Source organism: Lepus europaeus, chromosome 2 (genome assembly GCF_033115175.1).
Source record: "Lepus europaeus isolate LE1 chromosome 2, mLepTim1.pri, whole genome shotgun sequence".
NCBI classification, from domain to species: domain Eukaryota; kingdom Metazoa; phylum Chordata; class Mammalia; order Lagomorpha; family Leporidae; genus Lepus; species Lepus europaeus.
This window is the reverse complement of record NC_084828.1, coordinates 107,560,144-107,583,820: the sequence shown is the minus strand read 5'-3', so window position 1 is coordinate 107,583,820 and position 23,677 is coordinate 107,560,144. Positions and strand designations below refer to the sequence as shown.

At 37.3% G+C, this 23,677-nt stretch overlaps 1 protein-coding gene across 5 annotated transcripts in view; it reads left to right on the top strand.

The window, feature by feature from the left end:
- Positions 1 to 19,754, top strand: part of ECT2 (epithelial cell transforming 2) — a 70,805-nt gene extending 51,051 nt beyond the window's left edge. For 2 of the 5 annotated variants that reach the window (XM_062211709.1, XM_062211700.1), the window contains 5 exons: positions 540 to 678; positions 1,563 to 1,717; positions 12,949 to 13,056; positions 14,010 to 14,156; positions 16,749 to 16,977. In XM_062211709.1, coding sequence (XP_062067693.1) covers positions 540 to 678; positions 1,563 to 1,717; positions 12,949 to 13,056; positions 14,010 to 14,156; positions 16,749 to 16,952 — 753 coding nt within the window. In that variant the 3' untranslated portion in view covers positions 16,953 to 16,977. Of the gene's footprint in view, positions 1 to 539; positions 679 to 1,562; positions 1,718 to 12,948; positions 13,057 to 14,009; positions 14,157 to 16,748; positions 16,978 to 18,776 lie in introns of those variants that run through there. The other 3 variants (XM_062211727.1, XM_062211736.1, XM_062211717.1) reach the window with 3 other exon arrangements.
- Positions 19,755 to 23,677: the final 3,923 nt, after the last annotated feature.

The window sequence follows — 23,677 nt, the reverse complement described above, 5'->3', positions numbered from 1 at the left end:
AAATCCTAACACCAGACTTGAATTTATAATTTGTATCATTTGTTTAATATATTATTTACTCTTTAATGCTTCCCTTTTGCAGTAGTCTATAAATATTATGAACACAGGAACCATTTGTGTTATTTCCTCTGTGTTCTATTATAACCTTGCATAGGATCTGAGATATTGGAAATTCTGCTCTTAAGCAGAAATTAATTATTTGAAGGCCTATTTCAGTATTTGTTTCATCTTTTGATCCTATTGTTTCTCACAATGCTTCTTAGTGTTTTTTTTTTAATAGTAGAACCTTTTATATACATTCTATCCCTTTGATGATTTTTCTCACTTTTGCAGTCTTATGTAAACTCAAATTTTCTCTATACAGTTTTATCTATGATTTTTGTCATGTAGTAATTGTGCTTCTTATGTATAGTTACTAATGATTCATGCTCAAATGAGTTATATCTAGATTTATGTGATTAATGCTATTTTAAAGTATTTGGTCCTTAACTGTTTTTATTAATATGACTGATCATAACTTTTATATTTTCTCTGATCAGATAGCAAGAAAACGACACAAGGTTATTGGCACTTTTAGGAGTCCTCATGGGCATACTCGACCCCCGGCTTCTCTTAAGCATATTCATCTAATGCCTCTTTCTCAGATTAAGAAGGTGCTGGACCTAAGAGAGACAGAAGGTATACTCATTCGATAAATTATTGGCTAAGTAAAAATAGTTTCTATTCATTGTAGATTTGATTTACTATGTTATAGTTTTCTAAGTTGATTAATTATATTGACCAAATTTGGTAGTATCAGAGAAGATTCTCTGAAGATCTAAAGTTGCCAGAAACGTTATGCCTAAGTGAAACTATGTCATTTCTTTAATTGACTTCTAGTGGTGTGTGTTTGTAGGCATATGCTGGATATTAGGCATCTGTTTTTACAATATAAACTTTTTCCATTATTGATTCTTCTAACAATGGAAGGTTTGAATTCACAAGAAATGGTTCTTAAAATCTGAGCAAGAACTTGTGTTACTCTTTCACTTGATTGTCAAACTCTGGATTTAGTAAGGATTACATAGTGTGTTTAAATTATGTTTTTTGGGTTTTAGTCATGAATGAATTCACTGTTCAAAACAGGTTCTATTTTAAGTATCTTGGTCACAAAAAGTTTTAATATTTTCCATTTTATTTCTTTGATTTAAGTAGGCTGAGTTATTGAATTATTCTTGCAGTGGCATTTTAATTTAAAATTTGAATTCTTCAAATTTTAAGAAATGATCTGTTTTCTTAAACTTCATCATAGAAAATATTAAGTGACATAGAGAATACTACTTTATGCCACTTAGTAAGTTATTATTATCGGTTCATTAGTTGGTATACTATTACTAATACAATCCTTTCTAATGTTTCAATATAACAAGTTGATGTTCTTTGTTTGAAAACAGAGGGGACAGGGAGAGGGGACATTAATTAATGTCATTGGAATTTTACTGCACTGAAGGAATTAAACTTGTATAAGTGAATTATTTTCCAAGGAGTGACACTTAATATTTATGGATATTCTGGAACCCTAGATTGCCATAATGCTTTTGCCTTGCTTGTGAGGCCACCAACAGAGCAAGCGAATGTCCTGCTCAGTTTCCAGATGACATCAGATGACCTGCCAAAAGAAAACTGGCTAAAGATGCTGTGTCGACATGTAGCCAACACCATTTGTAAAGCGGATGCTGTAAGTTCATAAACCAGTGTTGTGAGGAAAGTTTAAACTCCATGGTAATGTGTTCCCCCAGAGTAAAACTATATGGTTCTAATGATATGTTAGTTATCATTAATTAAGAATGTAGGAGAGTTTTAGTTTCGTATGTATTCAGGAAAACTGGTTTGACAAGCTGTTTTGGAGAAGATTTTTTTAAAAGGTTAGATGCATAAAACATTTCATTCATTTTCATTTCATTGGTATTCTTGGACATGGCTGTTACAGGTTTGAGTATCCCTTATTTGAAATGCTTAGGACCAGAAAATGTACAGTTTTGCAGATTTTGGACTATTTCCAATGGCTTTACTGTTTGAATATCTCTGTTCTGGAGATCCTGAATCTGAAATGCTCCAAGGTCTGAAATTTGAGCATCCCATTAGCTCTTTTTGGAGCATTTTTGATTTCAGATTTTTACATAGGGATGTCAAACTATAGTACAAAAGTGTGTTTCGTTCTTTAAATCTGGAAAGCAAGGTATGGGTTGTAGCATGTTGCTTTCTTGTCAGCTCAATTTGCCAATCTATTTTTCTTACACCAACTCTTCAATACCATATAATTCCTTTATGATGAGAAAATTGAAATACTGAAGTTAAACTACTCTCCAGAAATCTGGGTAGCCTGTGGTAGATCTTGGATGAAACTAGGTCCCCTGAAAGATAAGTTTTATTTCCTAAACTCCATATGTGAGATAGACATATGACCCACGGAAATAGATTTCTTATTCTCTGCACAGCTACAGAGATTGAAGAGAAAGTGTTGATGTAGTAGAAAATTGCTTCAGAGTAATAGTACCATAAGTGAGATTTCCTTGGATGTTCTTAGGGGAATAAAACATTTTAGCATGTTAAGTCTGACCTTGAATGATATTTAGGCATAATATGAAGTAGATAATCCTTAATTAAACTTCCTTACCTTGAAGTTTAGAACAATAAACAGATCTTTTGATTCATTGTTTAATTTCTATGAGCCAAGAATGTGTTATTTTAAGTAAAGGATCGCTCTGTGAAGAGGCTCATTGAAGGCAATGCATACAACTAGAATATTGGCAAGAGAAAGTGGAGATGGCTTTTGTTATAAACCTTATAAAACTTCTCATTATAAGGAATAATTTTTTTTCATAGTTGTAGGTATCCAAATGTAAAATGGGTTTTCTCATAGAATAGTGATTTCTTATTGTAGAAATTCTTTTGACATTAAGAAGTTTTTTAAAAAAAATTATTTTCATTTTATTTGAAAGGCAGAGAAGCATGCAGAGAGAGAAAGAGAAAGAGAGATCGAGATCGTCCATTTGTTGGTTTACTCCCCAGTGCCCAAAACGGACAGGGCTGGGGCAGGCTGAATCCAAGAGCCTGAAACTCAGTCTGGGTCCTCACATGGGTGGCAGTGTCCCGAGTACTTGAGCCATTATTTGTTGTCTCTCAGTGTGTGCATTAGTAGGAAGTTGGAATTGAAAGAATAACTGAACTTGAACCTAGGCACTCTAATATGGGAGGTACTTTACCACTGTACAAAATGCCAGTCTTTAGTCCTGCATTTTTGTTAGGATGTCAGACTAGATGGTTTATACATTCCTTTTTAGATATTTGGGGAGTTTGCTAGGAAATGCAAGAACTGTCTCCCTCTTTCTGTCTCTCTGCCTTGAAACAAACAAATAAATGTTTAATATATATTAAAAGTATAAGTGATACATTAAATGCATTTAAATAATTTATGTATATATCTATTGAATTACTAGCCAGAAGGTGGCCAGTGATAATATAACTGAATCTAAACAACAGGAAAAATTTCAGAAAGTATAATTAGCCACAAGATGGCAGCAGACATTTAACTATGTTTTCATTTGTGCTGTTTTATATCATAAAATCCTTTCAGTCTGTTGAAATTCTTTTCTTCAGAATTATGTCTGTAAATTCAGATATTCAGTGACTTCAGTTGAGTCCTTCCCTGAATTTAAATTTTACACATAACACATAGTACATTTTTAAAAAGCTTTTAGTCAGTGTTTTGAGAACATTTTGTCACATTGCAGAGAATTTTTTTAAAAGATTTATTCATTTATTTGAAAGAGTTACACAGAGAAAGAAGAAGAGGCAGAGAGAAAGAGAGAGAGAGAGAAAGAGGTCTTCCACCCATTGGTTCACACCCAATTGGCTGCAATGGCCAGAACTGCGCCAATCCAAAGCCAGGAACCAGAAGCTTCCTCCAGGTCTTCCCATGTAGGTGCAGGGGCCCAAGGATTTGAGCCATCTTCTTTACTTGCTACACCACAGCGCCGGCTCCAAGAATGTTTTTCTAAGTATGTATGTCCAGGGCTGGCGCCGCGGCTCAGTAGGCTAATCCTCCGCTTTGCGGCGCCGGCACACCGGGTTCTAGTCCCGGTCGGGGCACCGATCCTGTCCCGGTTGCCCCTCTTCCAGGCCAGCTCTCTGCTGTGGCCCGGGAGTGCAGTGGAGGATGGCCCAAGTTCTTGGGCCCTGCATCCCATGGGAGACCAGGAGAAGCACCTGGCTCCTGCCATCGGAACAGCGCGGTACGCCGGCCGCAGCGTGCCTACCGCGGCGGCCATTGGAGGGTGAACCAACGGCAAAGGAAGACCTTTCTCTCTGTCTCCCTCTACTGTCCACTCTGCCTGTTTAAAAAAAAAAAACAACTAAGTATGTATGTCCAAAAGATGTAAAATGTCTATGATTTTTTTTTTTTTTTTTTTTTTTTAGTTAGACTTATGTATACCTAGCTCCTAGTCCAGGGCCTGCCTTTTTTTTTTTTTTTTTTTTTTAATTAAAGAGTTTTACTCATTTATCTGAAAAGCAGAGTTACAGAGAAAGAGGGAAAGACAGAGAAAGAGAATCTTCCATACACTGGTTTACTCCCCAGATGGCTGCAATGGCCAAGCCCAGGCTGAAGCCAGGAGCCTGAAACTTAATCCAGATCTCTCACATGGATTGCAGAGCCCAAAGTACTTGCTGCTTTTCCAGGTGCATTAGCAGGGAGCTGGATTGAAAATGGAACATCCAGGACTCAAACAAGCACTCACATGAGATGCCTGTATTGTATGCAGTAGTGGCTTAACCCACTGTGCCACCTCACCAGCTTCTCTGATTCTTTTGAATAAGTAGTTTTTGTCTTCCTATTATATATGAGGGTGCTTCAAAAAATTCATGAAAAATGCACATGATTTTTCTTTTAAAGATTTATTTGTTGGGGCCGGTGCTGTGGCTCACTTGGTTAATCCTCTGCCTTGCAGTGCCGGCATCCCATGAGGGCACCTGGTTCTAATCCCAGTTGCTCCTCTTCCAGGCCAGCTCTCTGCTGTGGCCCAGTGTGGTCCAGCTCTCTGCTGTGGAGGATGACCCAAGTGCTTGGGCGCCTGCACCCACATGGGAGACCAGGAAGAAGCACCTGGCTCCTGGCTTCGGGTTGGTGCAGTGCTGGCCCTAGCGGCCATTTGGGGGGGGTGAACCAATGGAAGAAAGACATTTCTCTCTGTCTCTCTCTCTCACTGTCTATAACTCTACCTGTCAAATAAAAAAAAATTATATAAAGAAAAGATTTATTTGTTATTGAAAGGCAGAGTTAGAGAATGGCAGAGACAAAGAGAGAGATCTTCCATTCACTGCTTCACTCCCCAATTGGCCACAACAGCTACCGCTGGGCCAGGCTGAAGTTAAGAGTCTGGAACTTTATCCGGATCTCCCACATGGGAACAGGGACCCAAATACTTGGGCCATTTTCTGCTTTCCCAGGTGCATTAACAGGGTGCTGGAATGGAATTGGAGTAGCTGGGACTTGAACCAGCACCCATAGGGGATACCAGCATTGCAAATGGCAGCTTAACCTGTGGTGTCACAGCGCCAGTCCTGCACATTGACTTCTAATTTATTTTTCCATGAACTTTTGAAACTGCCCTCATATTTCTTGGTGCCTTAAATAATTGGAACTTACTTTAATTAAAAGTAAAATAAGTGCAACTATTTTATTATGTACCATTTGTCATGTTTATTTATAAATGACTTAAGAATTATAATTTTCAGGCTGAAAGAACTTAATCTAATAATATTTTACATGTACAACTAAGGCCAGCAGCAGTGACTGATTAAAACTAACACTGAAATCTAGAAGTTACCCTAATTTCTGGTCAAATCTTATAATTAGCTTTTTATCATTCTGAATATATGGCCCTTTATGTTGTTGTTTTAGTATTTAAGATTAAAAATTTAATCTATTGAAAATCTTATCAGAATACTTAGGTATTTTCAGTTTCTCCCCAAAATGTAATCTTTAATTGTGTGGTCCAATTCTAAGTTAGATGGTAGCTTTCCTGAAGCCATTATAAATTTCTAATCTCAAGTGTCACAGTATAATTTTATTAATAAATGAATTTAAGCATTATCATATCACCCCTTCCTCCAATTTGATTTAGTTTGGAAGAAACTTGATAATTAAATGTCCTATGCTACAATTCAGTACCTTTGCCACTAACCCTTTATATTTCTTTTAAAAATCAAACTCTCCTATGTCTTAGTTTAATAACCTGACTAATTATCAGTAGTAGTATTCACTTGATGTTTTTAAACTAGTAAGTGGAATTTCTGTTTACTGTTGAGTGAAGCTAGAACATATATAAAAGTTTGTGCTTGTGAGCCAATAATGTTTATAATGAAAATGTGATTTATATTTGAAATTATAGATATTCTGCTAGTTATGAGGCATACATATTAAGTTAATATAAATGTCTGTAATTTGGTATAACTTTAATTTGGCCAAATCAGAAGCTCTTAGCTATAAACTTGATTACAGTTTGAAGAAATCACTGAGGCACAGGCTAAGGGAGGGAACACATCACAGTAGAAATTTTTTCCTTGGCATCTGGGAGTTTGAAGACTAGTTTAGGATGACAGTTGATAGAAGAAGAGAATAAAAGTTTAATAATTCATGTCTCGACTGACTTAAACTTCCTATGAATTAATATGTACAAATAGAGGTCTGAAATGTGGCTGAGGCTCACTTTATCCTGAAATTAATACCATGATTCTCTGCGGGAGAGGTTGATTACCACTTTCTAATTTTTTTTTTTTTTTAAGATTTATTTATTTATTTAAAAGGCAGAGTTAGAGAGAGGGAGAGGCAGAAGCAGAGAGAAAGAGATCATCGATCTGCTGGTTCACCACCCAAATGGCAGCAACAGCCATCGTTGGGCTAGGCTGAAGCCAGGAACCAGGGGCTTCATCCAGGTCTCCTATGTGGGTGCAAGGGCCCACATACTTGGTCCATTTTCTGCTGCCTTCTCAAGCACATTAGCAGGGAGCAGGGTTGAAAGTGGAGACCTTGAAGGGTGCACATATGGTATGCTGGCAACACAGGTAGTACTTGGTATGCCACAGTGCCAGCGCTGTTTTCTAATCTTTAGTTCAGCAAATTTGTCTTTTTTTTTTTTTTTGACAGGCAGAGTGGATAGTGAGAGAGAGAGAGACAGAGAGAAAGGTCTTCCTTTTTGCCATTGGTTTACCCTCCAATGGCCGCTGCGGCCTGTGCATTGTGCTGATCCGAAGCCAGGAGCCAGGTACTTCTCCTGATCTCCCATGGGGTGCAGGGCCCAAGGACCTGGGCCATCCTCCACTGCCTTCCCGGGCCGTAGCAGAGAGCTGGCCTGGGAAAGGGGCAACCAGGATAGAATCCGGCACCCCAACCGGGACTAGAACCCGGTGTGCCGGCGCCGCAAGGCAGAGGATTAGCCTGTTAAGCCACGGCGCCGGCCTGCAAATTTGTCTTTCAAACTAGTTTCAGGTGCATGTGAATTTGGGACTTATTGAACAAATGTTACTGTTTAAAGCTTCTTTAATGCCTGACATACTTTGAAGAAATCATAAAATGCTTTTAATTAGTATGTTATGAAAAATGAGGTTTGGTTATACTATAAATTCATTTTTATTTTATTGAGAAAGATTATTTATTTAGAAAACTTTTATTTAATAAATATAAATTTCGAAAGTACAATTTCTGGATTATAGAGTTTTTCCCCCCATAACCACCCTCCCAACTGCAAACCATCCCATCTCCTACTCCCTCTCTCATACCATTCTTCATTAAGATTCATTTTTAATTATCTTTATATGCAGAAGAACAACTTGGTATATACTAAAGTAGTAAAGATTTCAACAACTTGCACCCACACAGACATGCAAAGTATAAAGTACTATTTGAAGACTAGTTTTACTGTTAATTGGCATAGAACAGCACATTAAAGACAGACACCCCTGTTGTTCATTAATAGTTGACACTCTTATTTATGACATCAGTAATCACCCGAGGCTCTTGTCATGAGCTGCCAAGGCTATGGAAGCCTCTTGAGTTCACCAACTCTGTCCCTATTTAGACAAGGCCATAATCAAAGTAGAAGTTTTCTCCTCCCTTTAGAAAAAGGTACCTCCTTTGATGGCCTATTCTGAGAAAGATTATTTAGAGAAAGATGAAAAAGAGGTTGTTGTTGTTTTTTTTTTTTTTTTTTTTTTTTTTTAGTTTGTAAGAGAGAATGGAAATTTGTGAGAGAGTAATGAAATAGGATTACTGAAATTAAGTTCCCCCAGTTTGCACATTTGCCTGTGATCTACCTTATTTACCTTTCCCTCTGCAGAGAAAGAGAAAAGAAATAGGTCTTGATAGCTTAGCAAGCAGCTGTGCTGTCATCTTAACTACTATATTAGTGAGCTACCTAGATGTTTACTCTTTCAGTCATTCTGAACTCAGAACTGCTAGGAATGTAAAAGACCTTATACCTATCTTCATTGAGAGAAAACATTGATAGCCATCTCGTCCCTTTTTATTTCATGGGTGGTTATTATATGCTTAGTAATTGCCTTGGTTTGAATAGGTATGGCTGCTCAACTAATGGTAGACATTTAAACTTTAAACCTCAAAGTCTTATGTTAATGGTACTAGGAGGTTGGAAACATTTACTGGGTTTAGGAGATGGGCTTCTCAGGTCATTGTGGGTGTGTCTTTGGAAGATAGGTTTAACTCAAGCTTTTATCACCAACTTTCTAGGGAGACCTATCTGTTTTCTTTCTGCTTGGTGGCTTGCCATGTGATTATTTTCCACACACAGTCTGCCTTTGCCTCATCTGATGCCAAACCAATACTGCCCAACTATCAGGGCCACCCAGTTTATGACTGTGAACCCATGAGTCAAAATAAACCTCCTCATTACTAGTTTATATTTTAGATAATTAGTTTTAGATCATTTGTTACAAATTATTAAAAGCAAACTAAGATTATAATAGTTAAAAATCAACAATAAGAAAATTGAGAAGCTCTTTCCTAGGCGCATTAGTAGGGAACTGCCCCAGAAGCAGAGCATCCAGGAATCAAACGAGTGCTCCAATATGGGATGCCAGCGTTGTGGGCAGTGACTTAACCTACTGTGCCTCTACACCTGCTGGCCCCTAAAACGGTTGAAGGACAATCTCAAGGACTGATAAGGCAAGGTAGAACCTTTTCTTTTTCTGTTCTCTCAGTGAGAATATATATTGAAACAGTATATTCTTTTTTTTTTTTTTTTTTGACAGGCAGAGTGGATAGTGAGAGAGACAGAGAGAAAGGTCTTCCTTTTTGCCGTTGGTTCACTCTCCAATGGCCGCTGCGGCCGGCGCATCGCACTGATCCGAAGCCAGGAGCCAGGTGCTTCTCCTGGTCTCCCATGCGGGTACAGGGCCCAAGGACCTGGGCCATCCTCCACTGCCTTCCCGGGCCATAGCAGAGAGCTGGCCTGGAAGAGGGGCAACCGGGATAGAATCCAGCGCCCCAACCGGGACTAGAACCCGGTGTGCCGGCGCCGCAAGGCGGAGGATTAGCCTGTTAAGCCACGGCACCGGCCAAAACAGTATATCCTTTTTCTCCCTAATTTGATAATTTCACAATATGTACATGTATTGAAACATCACATTGTACTCCTTAAATATATATAATTATTTATCAGTTAAAATAAATTGAAAATTTTTTCTCTTGAATGCTGGAAAAAAAAAATCCCAAAAACCCAAGCAGAGTGACATAGAGAGGGAGAAGCAGAGAGAGACAGAGATGGAACTGTCTTCCATCTGCTATTTTGTTCTTCATAGCTAGGGCTTGAGCAGGCTGATGCTAGGGATCCAAACTCCATCTAGGTCTCCATTGTGTGTGGCAAGGACTCAAAATATTTGAGCTGTGATCCTCTGCCTCCCAGGCACAATAGCAGCTAGCTGAATGGGAAGCATAGAAGAGCTGGGACTTGACCCAGGCACTCTTGTATGGGATACAGGTGTCCCAGATGACATCTTAACCTGCTGTGCCACAGTGCCCACTCGAGTATACCCTGTTTGGAAAGCAGTTTATATACCATGAACTTTGAAAATGTTCACACACATTCTTTTTGTGCACTTTTATTGTTCTAGCTTAGAAACCACTAGAATAATGTTCAAAATTTTTATGTGCAAAAAGATTTACTTTGCTTTCTTCTGTGTAAAATGTATATAAAAAACTTACAATTTTAAGTTTTTAGGTGTACAGTTGAATAACATTTAGTGTATTCATATTGTTTTGCTGTATTATGACCATTCATCTCTAGAACCTTTTTATCTCCCTAAAACTGGGACTCTGTACCTATTATATGAGAGTACTTTGAAAAGTTATAGAAGATACATAGTATGATAAGATTATGAATGATTTCAAAGTGTTGTACACTAAAATAAACTTTTAATTCCACTTTCCATGAACTTTTTGAAAGTCAATAGTTCTCCAATATCCCACTTAAAATGTTCTAAAACAATAGAATGATAAAATGAAGGTATTATCAGAAAAGACTTTTTAGCTGTTATGAGTACTTAATGACAAGGAAAAATGCAGTATATAGAAAATTGAAAAGGTAACATATAAAACTGAATAGCATTATTCCAATTTTGTTGTAAAACTTAAACATGCAGAAAAAATGTAAGAAATATGCCAAAATATAAGTAGACTTAACTTTTTTTTTTTTTTTTTTAAGATTTATTTATTTGAGAGGCAGAGTTACAGAGACATTGAGAGACAAGAGAGAAAAGTCTTTCATCCGCTGGTTCACTCCCCAAATGGCTGCAACAGATGGAGCTGGCCCAATTCGAAGTCAGGAGCTTATTCCAGGTCTCCCGTATGGGTGCAAGATCCAAGCACTTTGGCCATCCTCTGCTGCTCTCCCAGGCCATAAGCAGAGAGCTGAATTAGAAAAGGAGCAGCTGGGACATGCACTAGCATCCAAATGTGATGCTGGCGCTGCAGGTGGAGGCATAGCCTAATATGCCACAGTGCTGACCCCAGAGATACAACTTCTATCTGATAGGTTCACTCCCCAAATAACTGCAATGGCCAGGGATAGACTAGGCTGAATACAGGAGCCAGGAACTCGCTGGTTCTTCCATGTGGGTGACAGAAACCCAAGTACTTGGGTCATTATCTGCTGCCTCCTTGGCACAGTAGAAGGAAGGTGGATCACCATGGAGTAACTGGGACTCAACTCAGGTAGAAATCTTCTAAATTAATTTGTTAAATTTTTTTTAAAAAAATTAATTTATTTGAAAGGCAGAGTAACAGAGAGGGAAAGATGCTCCATCTGTGGCTTCACTCCCCAAATGCCTGTAACAGCTTAGCCCAGAACTCCATTTGGGTATCCCATATGGGTGGCAGGAACCCAAGTACTTGGGCCATTTTCTGCCTCTCAACCACATTAGCTGGCAGGTGGATTGAAAGCAGAGGTAAGATTTGATCCCATATAGTCCAAAATGGAATGCAGGCATTTGGGGAGTTAGTGCAGATGGTTTCTTGACATTCTTTTGGATGAATACACAGTTGTCTGATGGATGTTAGTGATGCAGAGCTAAAGTAGCACTTACAATTTTACAATATAATACATAACATCTTGTTTGTAAAGAAACTTAATTAACATTTTATTTCAAAGTACTTGTGTGTATTATCTTCCTTTAACCTTATAATTACTTGTAATATTATACCCTTCCAATAGAAACATCCTTCATAAAGTTCAATAAAATTTTCTGTGGCCCAGAATGATGGTGCTAGAGGATATTCATGTAGTAATAAAGTAATGAGGCCATTTACTAATTCATAGTCTAGATTTACAAACTTGAAGTGAAAATTGGTAAGAGGGCTATATGTGAACATTTTGTCCAGCTTGCTTTCCTCTGAAAGCCCAAACATAATTTGAGCATGTAGTATTTTGAGTTATTTGGGTATTAGTTGTCTTCTTTAAGGTTAATTTTGGTTAGTGGTTCTTTCTTTTTTTTTTTTTTTTTTAAGGATTTGTTTTATTTATTTGAAAGAGTTACAGAGAGAGGTAAAGAGAGAGAGAGAGGTCTTTCATCCACTAGTTCACTCCCCAGTTGGCCACAATGGCCAGAGCTGTGCCAATCTGAAGCCAGGAGCCAGGAGCTTCTAGGTTTCCCATGTGGGTGCAAGGGCCCAAGGGCTTGGGCCATCTTCTACTGCTATCCCAGGCCATAGAAGAGAGCTGGATTGGAAGAGGAGCAGCTGGGACTAGAACTGGAACCCATATGGGATGCCAGCGCTTCAAGCCAGGGCTTTAACCCTCTGCGCCATGGCGCTGGCCCCTGGTTAGTGGTTCTTAGCCAACTTTGATCTTTGGGGGTGTGATGCAAGCTGTGAAATTTCTCCTCAGAAAAGCACATGTTGCTCATGTACACACAAAGTTTACATGCAGTTTCAAGTAAGTTGCGTACTCCCCGATTTCTGATCCTTGTAACTGTATGAGCTCTTGTTCACAGATTTGGAGTCTGATTTAGAACCCTTCCAGATGCTAATTGAGGAAGAAAGGGAAAGATCTTAAGGAAAAGAGTTTGTGTTACTGTTTTTCTACCAGACTTTTTTAGTATTGTTTGTTGAATTTCAAAGTTGGAAGATATTTTATTGCTGTCTGTTTCCAGTTGCTTTGATATCCATGGTCCCTGTCATGCATTATTCATTTATTGAATGCTTACTTTCCACTATCATTAATTTGGTATATTTCAGAGTAGAAATCATGGTAAACAAATCAAACATCTTGAGTAGCTTCATGTATTAATACATGCATGTATTAAGTACATGCCACATGTAAGCATGTACTTAAGATTTGATTTTACAGTTTGTGTTTTTTTAAATTTTAAAATAATAAAAATGTTACTTTTTGACAGGAGAATCTTATGTATACTGTGGATCCAGAATCCTTTGAAGTAAATACAAAAGATATGGACAGTACATTGAGTAGAGCATCTAGAGCAATAAAGAAGACTTCCAAAAAGGTAAGTTTTGGAGGAGTTATTTGATCTATACCTAAAATATATTTTTCAAATTATATTAAAATAGCATTGCCATAAGGATCATAAAAATAGTCCATACAACAGAGTTCTGTTTTAGAAAATGACTCACAGAGACAGTTATTTTAGTTGACTTCTTTGCCACAGTGATTATGGTAACTTGTTATTGATTCCACTCTTATTATAGTGATACTCTGTGAAATGTATACTTCAGTAGAAATGACTGTTAGTGTTTATCTAGATATGTGTGCATTTATCTAAATATTGCCTCCAGATATTTTTTGAGCAAAGGGTATACAACAGAGTCAGATGACCAGGGATCTATTCCTGACTCTTAAAAGTGTGTTTTATTCTTTGCATGATGAAGATAATTTCTTCATTTATCAGAGTTTTTGGTGAATAAATAAGTATGTTGGTAATAAAAGTAGAACTAGACTTTCAGGGTTCCAAAGGCAATTTGCAATTAGATAGTCATCTTAAATTTACCAGGTGTTTTCTTTTTCCTTTTGAAGGAGAAGGGTTGCAATATCTTTGTGTCTCCCATCATTTAACACATATGATGTATAATAGATGAACATGTTAAGTGATGATTTAAATGAACTTCTTCACTCTTTCAATAAAAACATTGAGGTTCAGTGGTTTTAGATTAAAGATTTTATAACTAAATGATGATGGAATCAGACAAGAATCCAGATTTCTTCTCTCCCAGACGAGGTGTTTCTCCTCTTACCTTTCTTTTTTTGGCTGTATAGTAAAACAGTCTGTAATATACTGCACTTTCTTACTGCTTTATGCCCAAGAAATTCTAATTTTGCCATATGTTATTTGCAGAAAAATTTTGATGTTCCTTTGCTTTTTTTTTTCTTTATATTTAAACATTCTTCTCAGCTATATTAATTTTGTCTAGGCTTAACCATTGGCAACTCTTTTAACTCTAGGTTACCAGAGCATTCTCTTTCTCTAAAACTCCAAAAAGAGCTTTCCGAATGGCTCTTATGACATCCCACAACTCAGCGGAGGGAAGAAGCCCTACCAGCAGTGACAAGCATGTAGTGAGTCGTCTGTCTAGCACATCATCATTAGCAGTAAGTGATTTTGATTCATTGGACTACTTGACTGATTCATGCAGTTGGTAGAGAATTTATTAATTTTTTTAAATGGAAATTTTAATATCTCCATTTTGATGTTTCTCTAAACTTTTTACTTGTTTTTTTTTTTGAAGATTTATTTACTTATTTATTTGAAAGGCAGAGATACAGAGAAGCGGAGGCAGAGCGAGAGGGGTCTTCCATCTGCTGTTTGACTCGCTAAATGGCTGCAGTGGCCGGAGTGAGGCCCATCTGAAGCCAGGAGCCAGGAGCTTCTTCTGGGTCTCCTGCATGGTTGCAGGGGCCCAAGCACTTGGGCCATCTTCCACTGCTTTCCCAGACCATAGCAGAGAGCTGGATTGGAAGTGGAGCAGGTGGGACTCAAATCGCTTCCCATATGGGATGCTGGCAATGCAGCTGGTAGCTTTTCCTGCTACACCACAGCACTGGCCCCTAAACTTTTAACTCTTATTGGGTAAAGGCAACTGAGAAAAGCCTCATAATTAATGAACTAGAGATATTTATTATGGAACTTTATTGAGATTATAGGTTTTTTTTTTTTTTTTTTTGGACAGGCAGAGTGGACAGTGAGAGAGAGAGAGACAGAGAGAAAGGTCTTCCTTTTTTCCATTGGTTCACCCCCCAGTGGCCGCTCTGGCAGCCTGCCACAGCCGGCACACCGCGCTGATCCGAAGGCAGGAGCCAGGTGCTTCTCCTGGTCTCCCATGCGGGTGCAGGGCCCAAGGACTTGGGCCATCCTCCACTGCCTTCCCGGGCCACAGCAGAGAGCTGGACTAAAGAGGGGCAACTGCAACAGAATCGGGCACCCCAACCGGGACTAGAACCTGGGGTGCTGGTGCCGCAGGTAGAGAATTAGCCTAGTGAGCCACGGTGCCAGCCAGATTATAGTGTTTTAAAATCTCTAAAAGAGAAACATGTTTCAATGTGACTTGTCACTTTACTAGTGTGAATAGTTATAGTTCTGTTTATATAGATTGATTCTAATAATAGCAGAGACTAAGTTTGATTCCTTTTGCTATTTCTGTGATGAGTAAAATATAATCTCTGAAGCTGAATTTCAGATGATACAGGTTTTAAATTTGTGTATATATTTTTAAATTTTTTCTAAACATTTCAAATTCCCAACAATAAAAGAATTATTAAATATGTAATTATTATGAAGGGCATTTCTAATATGTATTACTGCCATTAAGTATCTGAGTTCTTTGTACAATTATTAACCTAACCTACTGAGGTTAATGAAAGCAATTGACTATCACTTCTTAACTTAGCAAGTTTCTTACTCTTATCAGCATTTTTGTAGGTGAAATAAGAGGTCAGTAGTACTTACTTCATGGTATTGTAAAGAAATATGAGGGCAGTTCAAAAAGTTTGTGGTAAAATGAAATTAAAAGTATGTGTTTTTTCATAATGCCCTTTCCCCATATATTATGAAAAAAATTTTTTGAAGATGTATTTATTTGAAAGGCAGAATTGGAGAGAGAGAGAAAGAGAGAGGTCTTCCATCTGCTGGTTCACTAGAGCTGGACCAGGCCGAAGCCAGGAGCCAGCAGCTTCTTCTAGGTCTTCCATGTGAGTGCAGGGTCCCAAGCACTTGGGCCATCTTCTACTGCTTTCCCAGGTGGATTAGCAGAGAGCTGGGTTAGAAGTGGAACAGCTGAGACTTCAACTGGCACCCCTAAGGGATGGATGCCTGCATCATGGGCAGCAACAGCTTTGCCCACTACATCACAATGCTGGCCCCCAAAAGATTTTGTCATCAAAATAAACTCAAACTTTTAATTCTTCTTTCCACAAATTTTTTGAAGTACCCTCCTGTGTGTGTGTGTGTTTGTAAAGAAAAATCTTGTTTATGCATATGATGTGAATGATATGATTATATACTTAAAGGCAATTTGTGTAATGATTAATTCTGGAACTGGAATGTTCAGATCCTTAATCTGTTACTAAATAACCATATAACTTTCCACAAGTTATTAAAGATTTTTTAATTTTTGTGTCTGTAAAATAAAACTAAAATTGTGGTAAGAATTAAGTAATTTAATATATGTAAAGTGTTTAGAATACTACCTGGCTACCATTTTTAAATGAAAAATGTATAATATATAAATGTATAGGAAAGCATTTAATCCTCAAGTATTTTTTAAAAAGCTTTAAGTCTTTAGTTAACACTTCAAAGTTATGCTAAATCTATATTATCCAGATTTTTGATCAAGGTTAACCTCAACCAGTGGTAGAAAAGTTGTGTTTAGTTGGCAGCAGAAATATATGCAAAAATAATTAAAATTGACAAAGTGCAGATAAGCATTCATTTATTAAAATTGGATTATAAGTGTTCTTGAGACCTAAATACTATCTCTGTTTTTTGTTTTTGTTTTTTTTGCATTTATGATAACTATTTTAAGTATTGCCTTTCAAATGAAGGTAAATGAATTTATAAAAACATTTTTGAAGAATAATATATTTGTGGCTATACCATTTTTTATGTTGATAGTATACATAAGAAAAGTATGTAAAATATCTTAAAGACATTCATGTCTTCTCAATTGCTTGTTTCTGTTCTAACAGATTACACATTCTGTTTCTACAACCAATATAATTGGATTTACTAAGCATGTTTATGTTCAGCGCTCAAATTCTACTCGTGGGCGCTCTCATTACTCCTGGTTTCGATCTATACATCATTCTGCCTCTCGAGCTAGTTTTTCAGAGATACTAGAAGGAAATATTGATTTTCAAATTTCAAAAAAGTTCTATCCAAGTCATCTTTGACATTTGTGAAGAATTAGGAGATATGCTGAGCAATAATGGAAACAAGCCTCGTGAAATTTAATGTGAGCTTATTAGCTATTTGAAATTTGTGTTTCTTGAAAAGCAAAAGTATTCTTTCTCCCCTGAATTACTTATTGGGTGGATGGGGACTTTAGAATTCACAATTTTATTACTGTGTTAAATTTACAACAATTTAGGCTTAAAAGAGTTTCTTTGAATATTGCCACGTAATATTTTTGTAAGGTCATTTAGTCTTTTTTTTTTTTTTTTTTTTTTTTAATTTTTTGACAGGCAGAGTGGACAGTGAGAGAGAGAGACAGAGAGGAAGGTCTTCCTTTGCCATTGGTTCACCCTCCAATGGCCGCCGCGGCTGGTGTGCTGCGGCTGGCGCACGGCGCTGATCTGAAGGCAGGAGCCAGGTGCTTCTCCTGGTCTCCCATGGGGTGTAGGGCCCAAGGACTTGGGCCATCCTCCAGTGCACTCCCGGGCCACAGCAGAGAGCTGGCCTGGAAGAGGGGCAACTGGGACAGAATCCAGCGCCCCGCCCGGGACTAGAACCTGGTGTGCTGGCACCGCAAGGCGGAGGATTAGCCTGTTGAGCCACGGTGCCGGCCGGTCATTTAGTCTTAATTTTAGAAAAAGAAAAAATGCATTAGAAATTTTCTTATTTAAGAAAATATCATTTTTTAAAATTTGAAAGGTGGAATTACACAGGGCAGAGGTGGGGCAGGAGATAGAGAAAGCTTCCATCCATTGGTTAACCTGTTAATGCCACAATACCGACCCCATAAAATATCATTAAATTAGTTATCTTTTAAGATTTATTTGTTTATTTTTGTAAGATGTACTTGCATATATATTTATTTACTTATTTTTCAGATTTTAGTTATTTGAAAGGCAGAATTACATAGAGAGAGGGATGAGAGAAGAGGGGGGGTCTTCCATTTGTTGGTTTGCTTCCCTGATGGCTGCAATGGCCAGAGCTATGCCAAGGTGAAGCCAGGAGCCAGAAGTTTCTTCTGGTTCTCCCAAACACTTAGGCCATCCTCCACTGCCTTCCCAGCCTCATTAGCAGAGAGCTGGATCAGCAGTGGAACAGCCAGCACACAAAACAGTGCCCACATAGGATGCTGGCACTTCAGATGATGGTTTAGCCTACTATGCCACAGAGCTGTCCCCTATATTTTTTTTTTGGAAAGAGTTACACAGAGAGGTTTCTCAAATTCAAGCCTCCTGATTTTTTTTTTAAAGAATTTTTTTTTTTTTTTTAATTTGAAAAGCACAGTGACAGAGAGAAAGGGAGAGAGAGAGAGAAAGATATCCTCCATCTGCTGGTTCACTCCCCAAATGGCTGCAGTGGCCAGGGTTGACTCCCATATGGGATGCAGGCATCACAGGCAGTGACTTTACCTGCTGTGCCATAATGCTGGCCTGAAGGGTTTGTCTTTTTATCTCACAAATTTGCTTACTAATTTATAATTATTTTTAAATAACCTGAAACACTGAATCATTAATATTTTTCAGAAGAAGGTTAGGTCACTAATCCCTGTAAGCCAGGATCTGTCCCAATTGAATTAACATCTAGTTAACTACTCCAGCCATTTGGTTTGTGTTTTTAGAATGCTAAATAATTCTCACTATGTTATTGCCCCATTCTCCTCCCTTTTCTAAAAATTCTTTTATTTAAAGGATTTAAAATTTCAAGTTCAAGTGCATTTTACTTAATTTATATTAAACTTATTAAATGTAGAAATAATAGGCTTGATGGTGAACTATAGAATCTCTTAAAAAATTTAAACAGGAAATATTGTTTTATCTTTGCAGGGTATCCCGTCTCCTTCCCTTGTCAGCCTTCCTTCCTTCTTTGAGAGGAGAAGTCATACCTTAAGCAGATCTACAACTCATTTGATATGAAGCTTTAAGAATCTTAAATTACAGAAATGTATTAACATTTCATACTCGAAAGAGAAACTGACTTAAATGGTACTTGTAATTAGCACTTGGGGAAAGCTGGAGAGAAGATGTTTAACACTAAAGTATACATTTGATTTTCCTCTTGAAAGAGTAAAGTTTATGTCTTAACAGTTTTCAAGTTAATGCATGTAAAAAAGTTATATTGATTTTCATGTAATTTATCTCTTTGAATTCCTCATTCAAAGACCAATAATTTAAGTTATTCATGATATCAGTAGCTTTGCAATCCTGACACAGTAAATAAATTTTATTGATGGGTACCAAATACTGCTGTAAATCTATTTGTATAGTACCCATGAATGAATTTGTGGAAATACATATTTGTGAATCTCAATTTGTACAGAAATACTACAGTGCTCACTGGATAAAAACCTGCATAGATTCCTGATTAAGTAGTGAATCTTGTATCACATGGACTGTTTATTTACTGCTCTTGCAGTTTATTTTCTTCTCAGATATTTTCAAGTTCTAGCATGTGGATTATAAATGATTTTCCCTTATTAATAAGAATAACACTTAAAGGCAATTGCTTGAAAATATTTTGCAAATTGAGACAATAACAAAGATTAAAAAATATTGTATTTTGTGAAAGCAAGTTACTGTTAAATACTTGTAGCTAGTTCAGAGACAAATATTTATGGTAATTTTAGCCACTAGCAAATCTTGATTTAGTTTGATAGTGTGTAGAATTTTATTTTGAAAGAAAAGACCATGGGAAAATTGTAGTAAAGACTGTTTATATTTTTATGAACTAATTCTAAAGTTACCATCAGTTTTACTAATCTGCTGTGAAATACATAGATATGTATATGGTCAACATTTTATTGTGGTCTTATAATTACATTTAAAATTGAAAATTTATTTGCTGTTATTAAATATTTTTCAAAGCCTGATGTCATCTTTTACAATAGTCTTTGTTTTTTGATAGTCAGGAATACAAAATAATCAAGTTCCTATGAATAAATGCATTTTTTATTTCCTATATGTTTGGGAGTAAGGCAAATGTTTAATTATCACATAACAATTTGTAGTCATCTGCTTTAATTGTTTAACTGACCAAGAGGTTTTTTTTCTATGCTATCTATGTACCACTTCAGAGATTAGTATATAACCCCTCTTTTGCTATATTTTAAAAGCAGTTATATTAGTAAGAATTTTGTAAATAAATACCTAAAACCCAAATATATTTAATGTCTCAAGTCTTAATTCCTTCAGTTGAATTTTCATAGGCAAATATTGATTCCTTCATCAACCCCTGCTTTCTTATGTATTTGCTTGCTTGTTTATTTGCTTATCCTTCCTCCATTAATATGTTTGAAAATTTGTTTGCTGGTCTATCTGTAGGGGGGCATTTCTGAATTCTTCTTGTAGAATAGAGGTAGTGAATATTATGATATAGTACATTAGATTTTGTGTTTGTGTGTAACATTTTTCTGGGAGAGAATACATAACCTTTATCATTTCTGGAGGAATAGAAGAAACTGTGATTCCCTTCCAAAGGGTGAGATTTCCAGAGATAAGGCATGAATTTGGAAAAGTATTGGGTATGCACTGGCAAAATATAGCAGATAGTTAATTTTAGCTTTAAAGAGCATGTTTCTGGTTTTTGTCATTAACTATCTGCTGCTTGAGTTTTGGGTTTATCCTCATTATCAGATGAAAGCCATGTGCATACTTTTCATGTGTTAAGATGTGGAATGAAAGGACTTCAAAAATTGTGGAAAATAGGATTAAGAAATAAGTTTGTAAATAATTTTGAAATTCATGCATAGTTTTTTCATAATATATATTTCTATGAACTTTTTGAAGATTTTTCATGCCATGAATGGATATTAAGTATAGTCAAATTGTTCTTTGTCAAGAAAAGAATGTATGTAAGAGAGAGAGAGAGAGAGTCAGTCTTCCATTCACTGGTTCACTCCCCAAATGGCTGCAAAGGCCAGAGCTGGGCCAATCCAAAGCCAGGAGCCAGGAGCTTCTTCTGAGTCTCCCATGCAGATGACAGGGACCCAAGGACTTGGGCCATCTTCCACTGCTGGAAAGGCTAAAGCAGAGAACTGGGTTGGATGTGGAGCATGGGACTTGAACTGGTGCCCATATGGGATGCTGGCACTGCAGGTGGCAGCTTTACCCTACACGCCAGCCTGTGACTGTTCTTAATAGACATTGTAATTAAGGACTTCTGGCAACATGAGTGGCTAAGTTACTGCATTCAGAGTGGGTATCATTCTAATGGAAACATCAAAGATTTCCTTCTGTATGTAATGAAAAAATATTTCTAGTATATAACTAAGGTTAAAAGAACAGTGTGGAAATGCTCAGTTTCAAGATATCAAAGCCAGAGTGGTGAGTGTATATTGATGCCAGATCAGCAAAGGGATTTAAGACCAATGCTCAAGAGTTGATCCCTGACTCTTCCTGTTGCAGGTACAAGAGTTGGTAGCTTGGGTCTGTGGAGGATTATGGCTATGTTTATGAGTTAATAACCTACATAAGTCCAAGAACTTCATTTGTCTGATCTTAGTTGTCAGGAATAGCTCGAAGAATATGCAACAATCTTTCAGCAAAAAAGTAGAAAAGAGCCTGATTGAAGATAAGATCTCAAAAGCAAAAGATGAAATGAAAAGAGATGAGAAGAGTAAACATGAAACAAATAGAATCTGTACAGCAAGAACTGGAAGTAGTGGATCAATCCAAAAGATATCTTAATGTGTTTACAAGAAATAGCTTATACTGAATAATAGGCCAGCATGATTTAAAATTTCAAAAAAACTTGATGTAAAAAAGAACAGGATTGAACTTTTAGAAATGCAGAGATACAATTGAGGAGAAAACTAATAAACTAATAGATACATTTGAGAAAATTACCCAGAAAGCCTCACAGAGTTGAAAAGTACTAAAAAGTGTTATGGAGTTATAAAAAGTAGATTGTTACTATCCAACATCTCTTTAATAGGATACCTGGAGAGAGAAATTAAAATCACAGAAGGGAGTGGAAAGCAATATTTGAAGAGAAAGAGCTGAGAATTTTCTAAAATTACAGAAAAACATGGCACTTAAAATCAAGCATGCACATCAAGTACTGAGTGGGATCAATTAAAAAATTCTCACTGAGAAAATATTATAATGACAAAGAGAAAAATAAACGGAGAGTGCTAACATGTTTATGAATAGAAAGAAACAATGCAAAACTATGTGAATTTTCCTCAAACCTGTACATTTATATCCAACAAAAAACTTTTTTTTTTTTTTAAAGGTTTATTTATTTGGAAGAGTTACAGAGAAAGAGGGAGAGATCTTCGTCTGTTGGTTCACTTTCCAGATGGCTGCAATGGCTGGGGCTGGGCCAGGCGGAAGCTAGGAGCTTTATCCGGGTCTTCTACTTGGATGGCAGGGATCCAAACACTTGGGCTATCTGACTCCTTTTCTCAGGCCACTAGCAGGGAGCCATATCAGAAGTGGAGCAGCCATGGGGCCTGTGAAGCTGATATCCCATATAGGTGCCAATTTGAGTTACAGCGTCTCCACTTCCATTCCAACTCCCTGCTAATGTGCCTGGGAAGGCAGTGGAGGTTGGCCCAGGTGCTTGCTTGAGCCCCTTGCCCCCACTTGGGAGACCCGGAAGAAGCTCCTGGCTCCTGGCTTTGGGCTGGAGCAGCCACTGGGGAGTGAACCAGTGGATAGAAGATTCTGTATCTTCCTCACTCTAACTCTGCTTTTCAAATAAATAAATATTTAATTAGAAAAAAAAAAAAAAAAAGAGCAGCTGGGACAAAAACTGGTGGCCATAGGGGATGCTGTTGTCATAGGTAACTGCTCTACCTGTTATGCCACAATCTGGACCTCAAAGATTTTTAATTTTTTATGGAATGTAATACAAAGGAAATCAGTCTAAAAAGTTAGGCAGTGGACTAGGAGGAAAATATAATACATAAAACAAAGGATTTAGAATATGTGGAGAACTTTTTTTTTTTAACATTTATTTTATTTATTTGAAACAGTTAGAGACAGAGAGAGGTCTTCCATCCACTGGTTCACTCCCCAATTGGCCGCAATGGCTGTAGCTGCGCCGATCTGAAACCAGGAGACAGGAACTTCTTCTGGGTCTTCCATGCGGGTGCAGGGGCCCAAGGACTTGGGCCATCTTCTACTGCTTTCCCAGGCCATAGCAGAGAGCTGGATGGGAAATGGAGCAGCCGGAACTAGAACCGGCGCCCATATGGGATGCCGGTGCTTCGGGCCAGGGCTTTAACCCGCTGTACCACAGCACTGGCCCCTATGGAGAACTCTTAAGACTCAATCTCCAAAATATAGCCCAGTAGAAAGAATGCCAAGAGGTTTAAAAGAGTTCTTTAAAAAAGTGACTTAAAAATATAGGTTGGTAATTTTACAAGAGAAATTGTGTTCAAATTATATTAATCTATTAACAACATTTTAAATTATAAGAAATCCAAATATTTAACAATATTTCTGCTAGTGAGGTTGTAGGGAAATAGACACATTTCTGATGTGAATAGAAAATAACTACAACTCTGTGAAAGGGAATTTAGTAACATCTACTACAATATATGTGTTTGTCCTTTGACCCAGTGCTATGATTTGAATATTATTTATTCTCCCAAATTCATGCAGGAGTTTAAACACCCAAGTTAAAAAGGGTGGAAATGCAATCCAATTATGGTGTAACTGGAGCCTTTGGGAACTGATTAAGGTTAGATAAGGGCATGACGGACCCTGGTGGTTTCATGAGA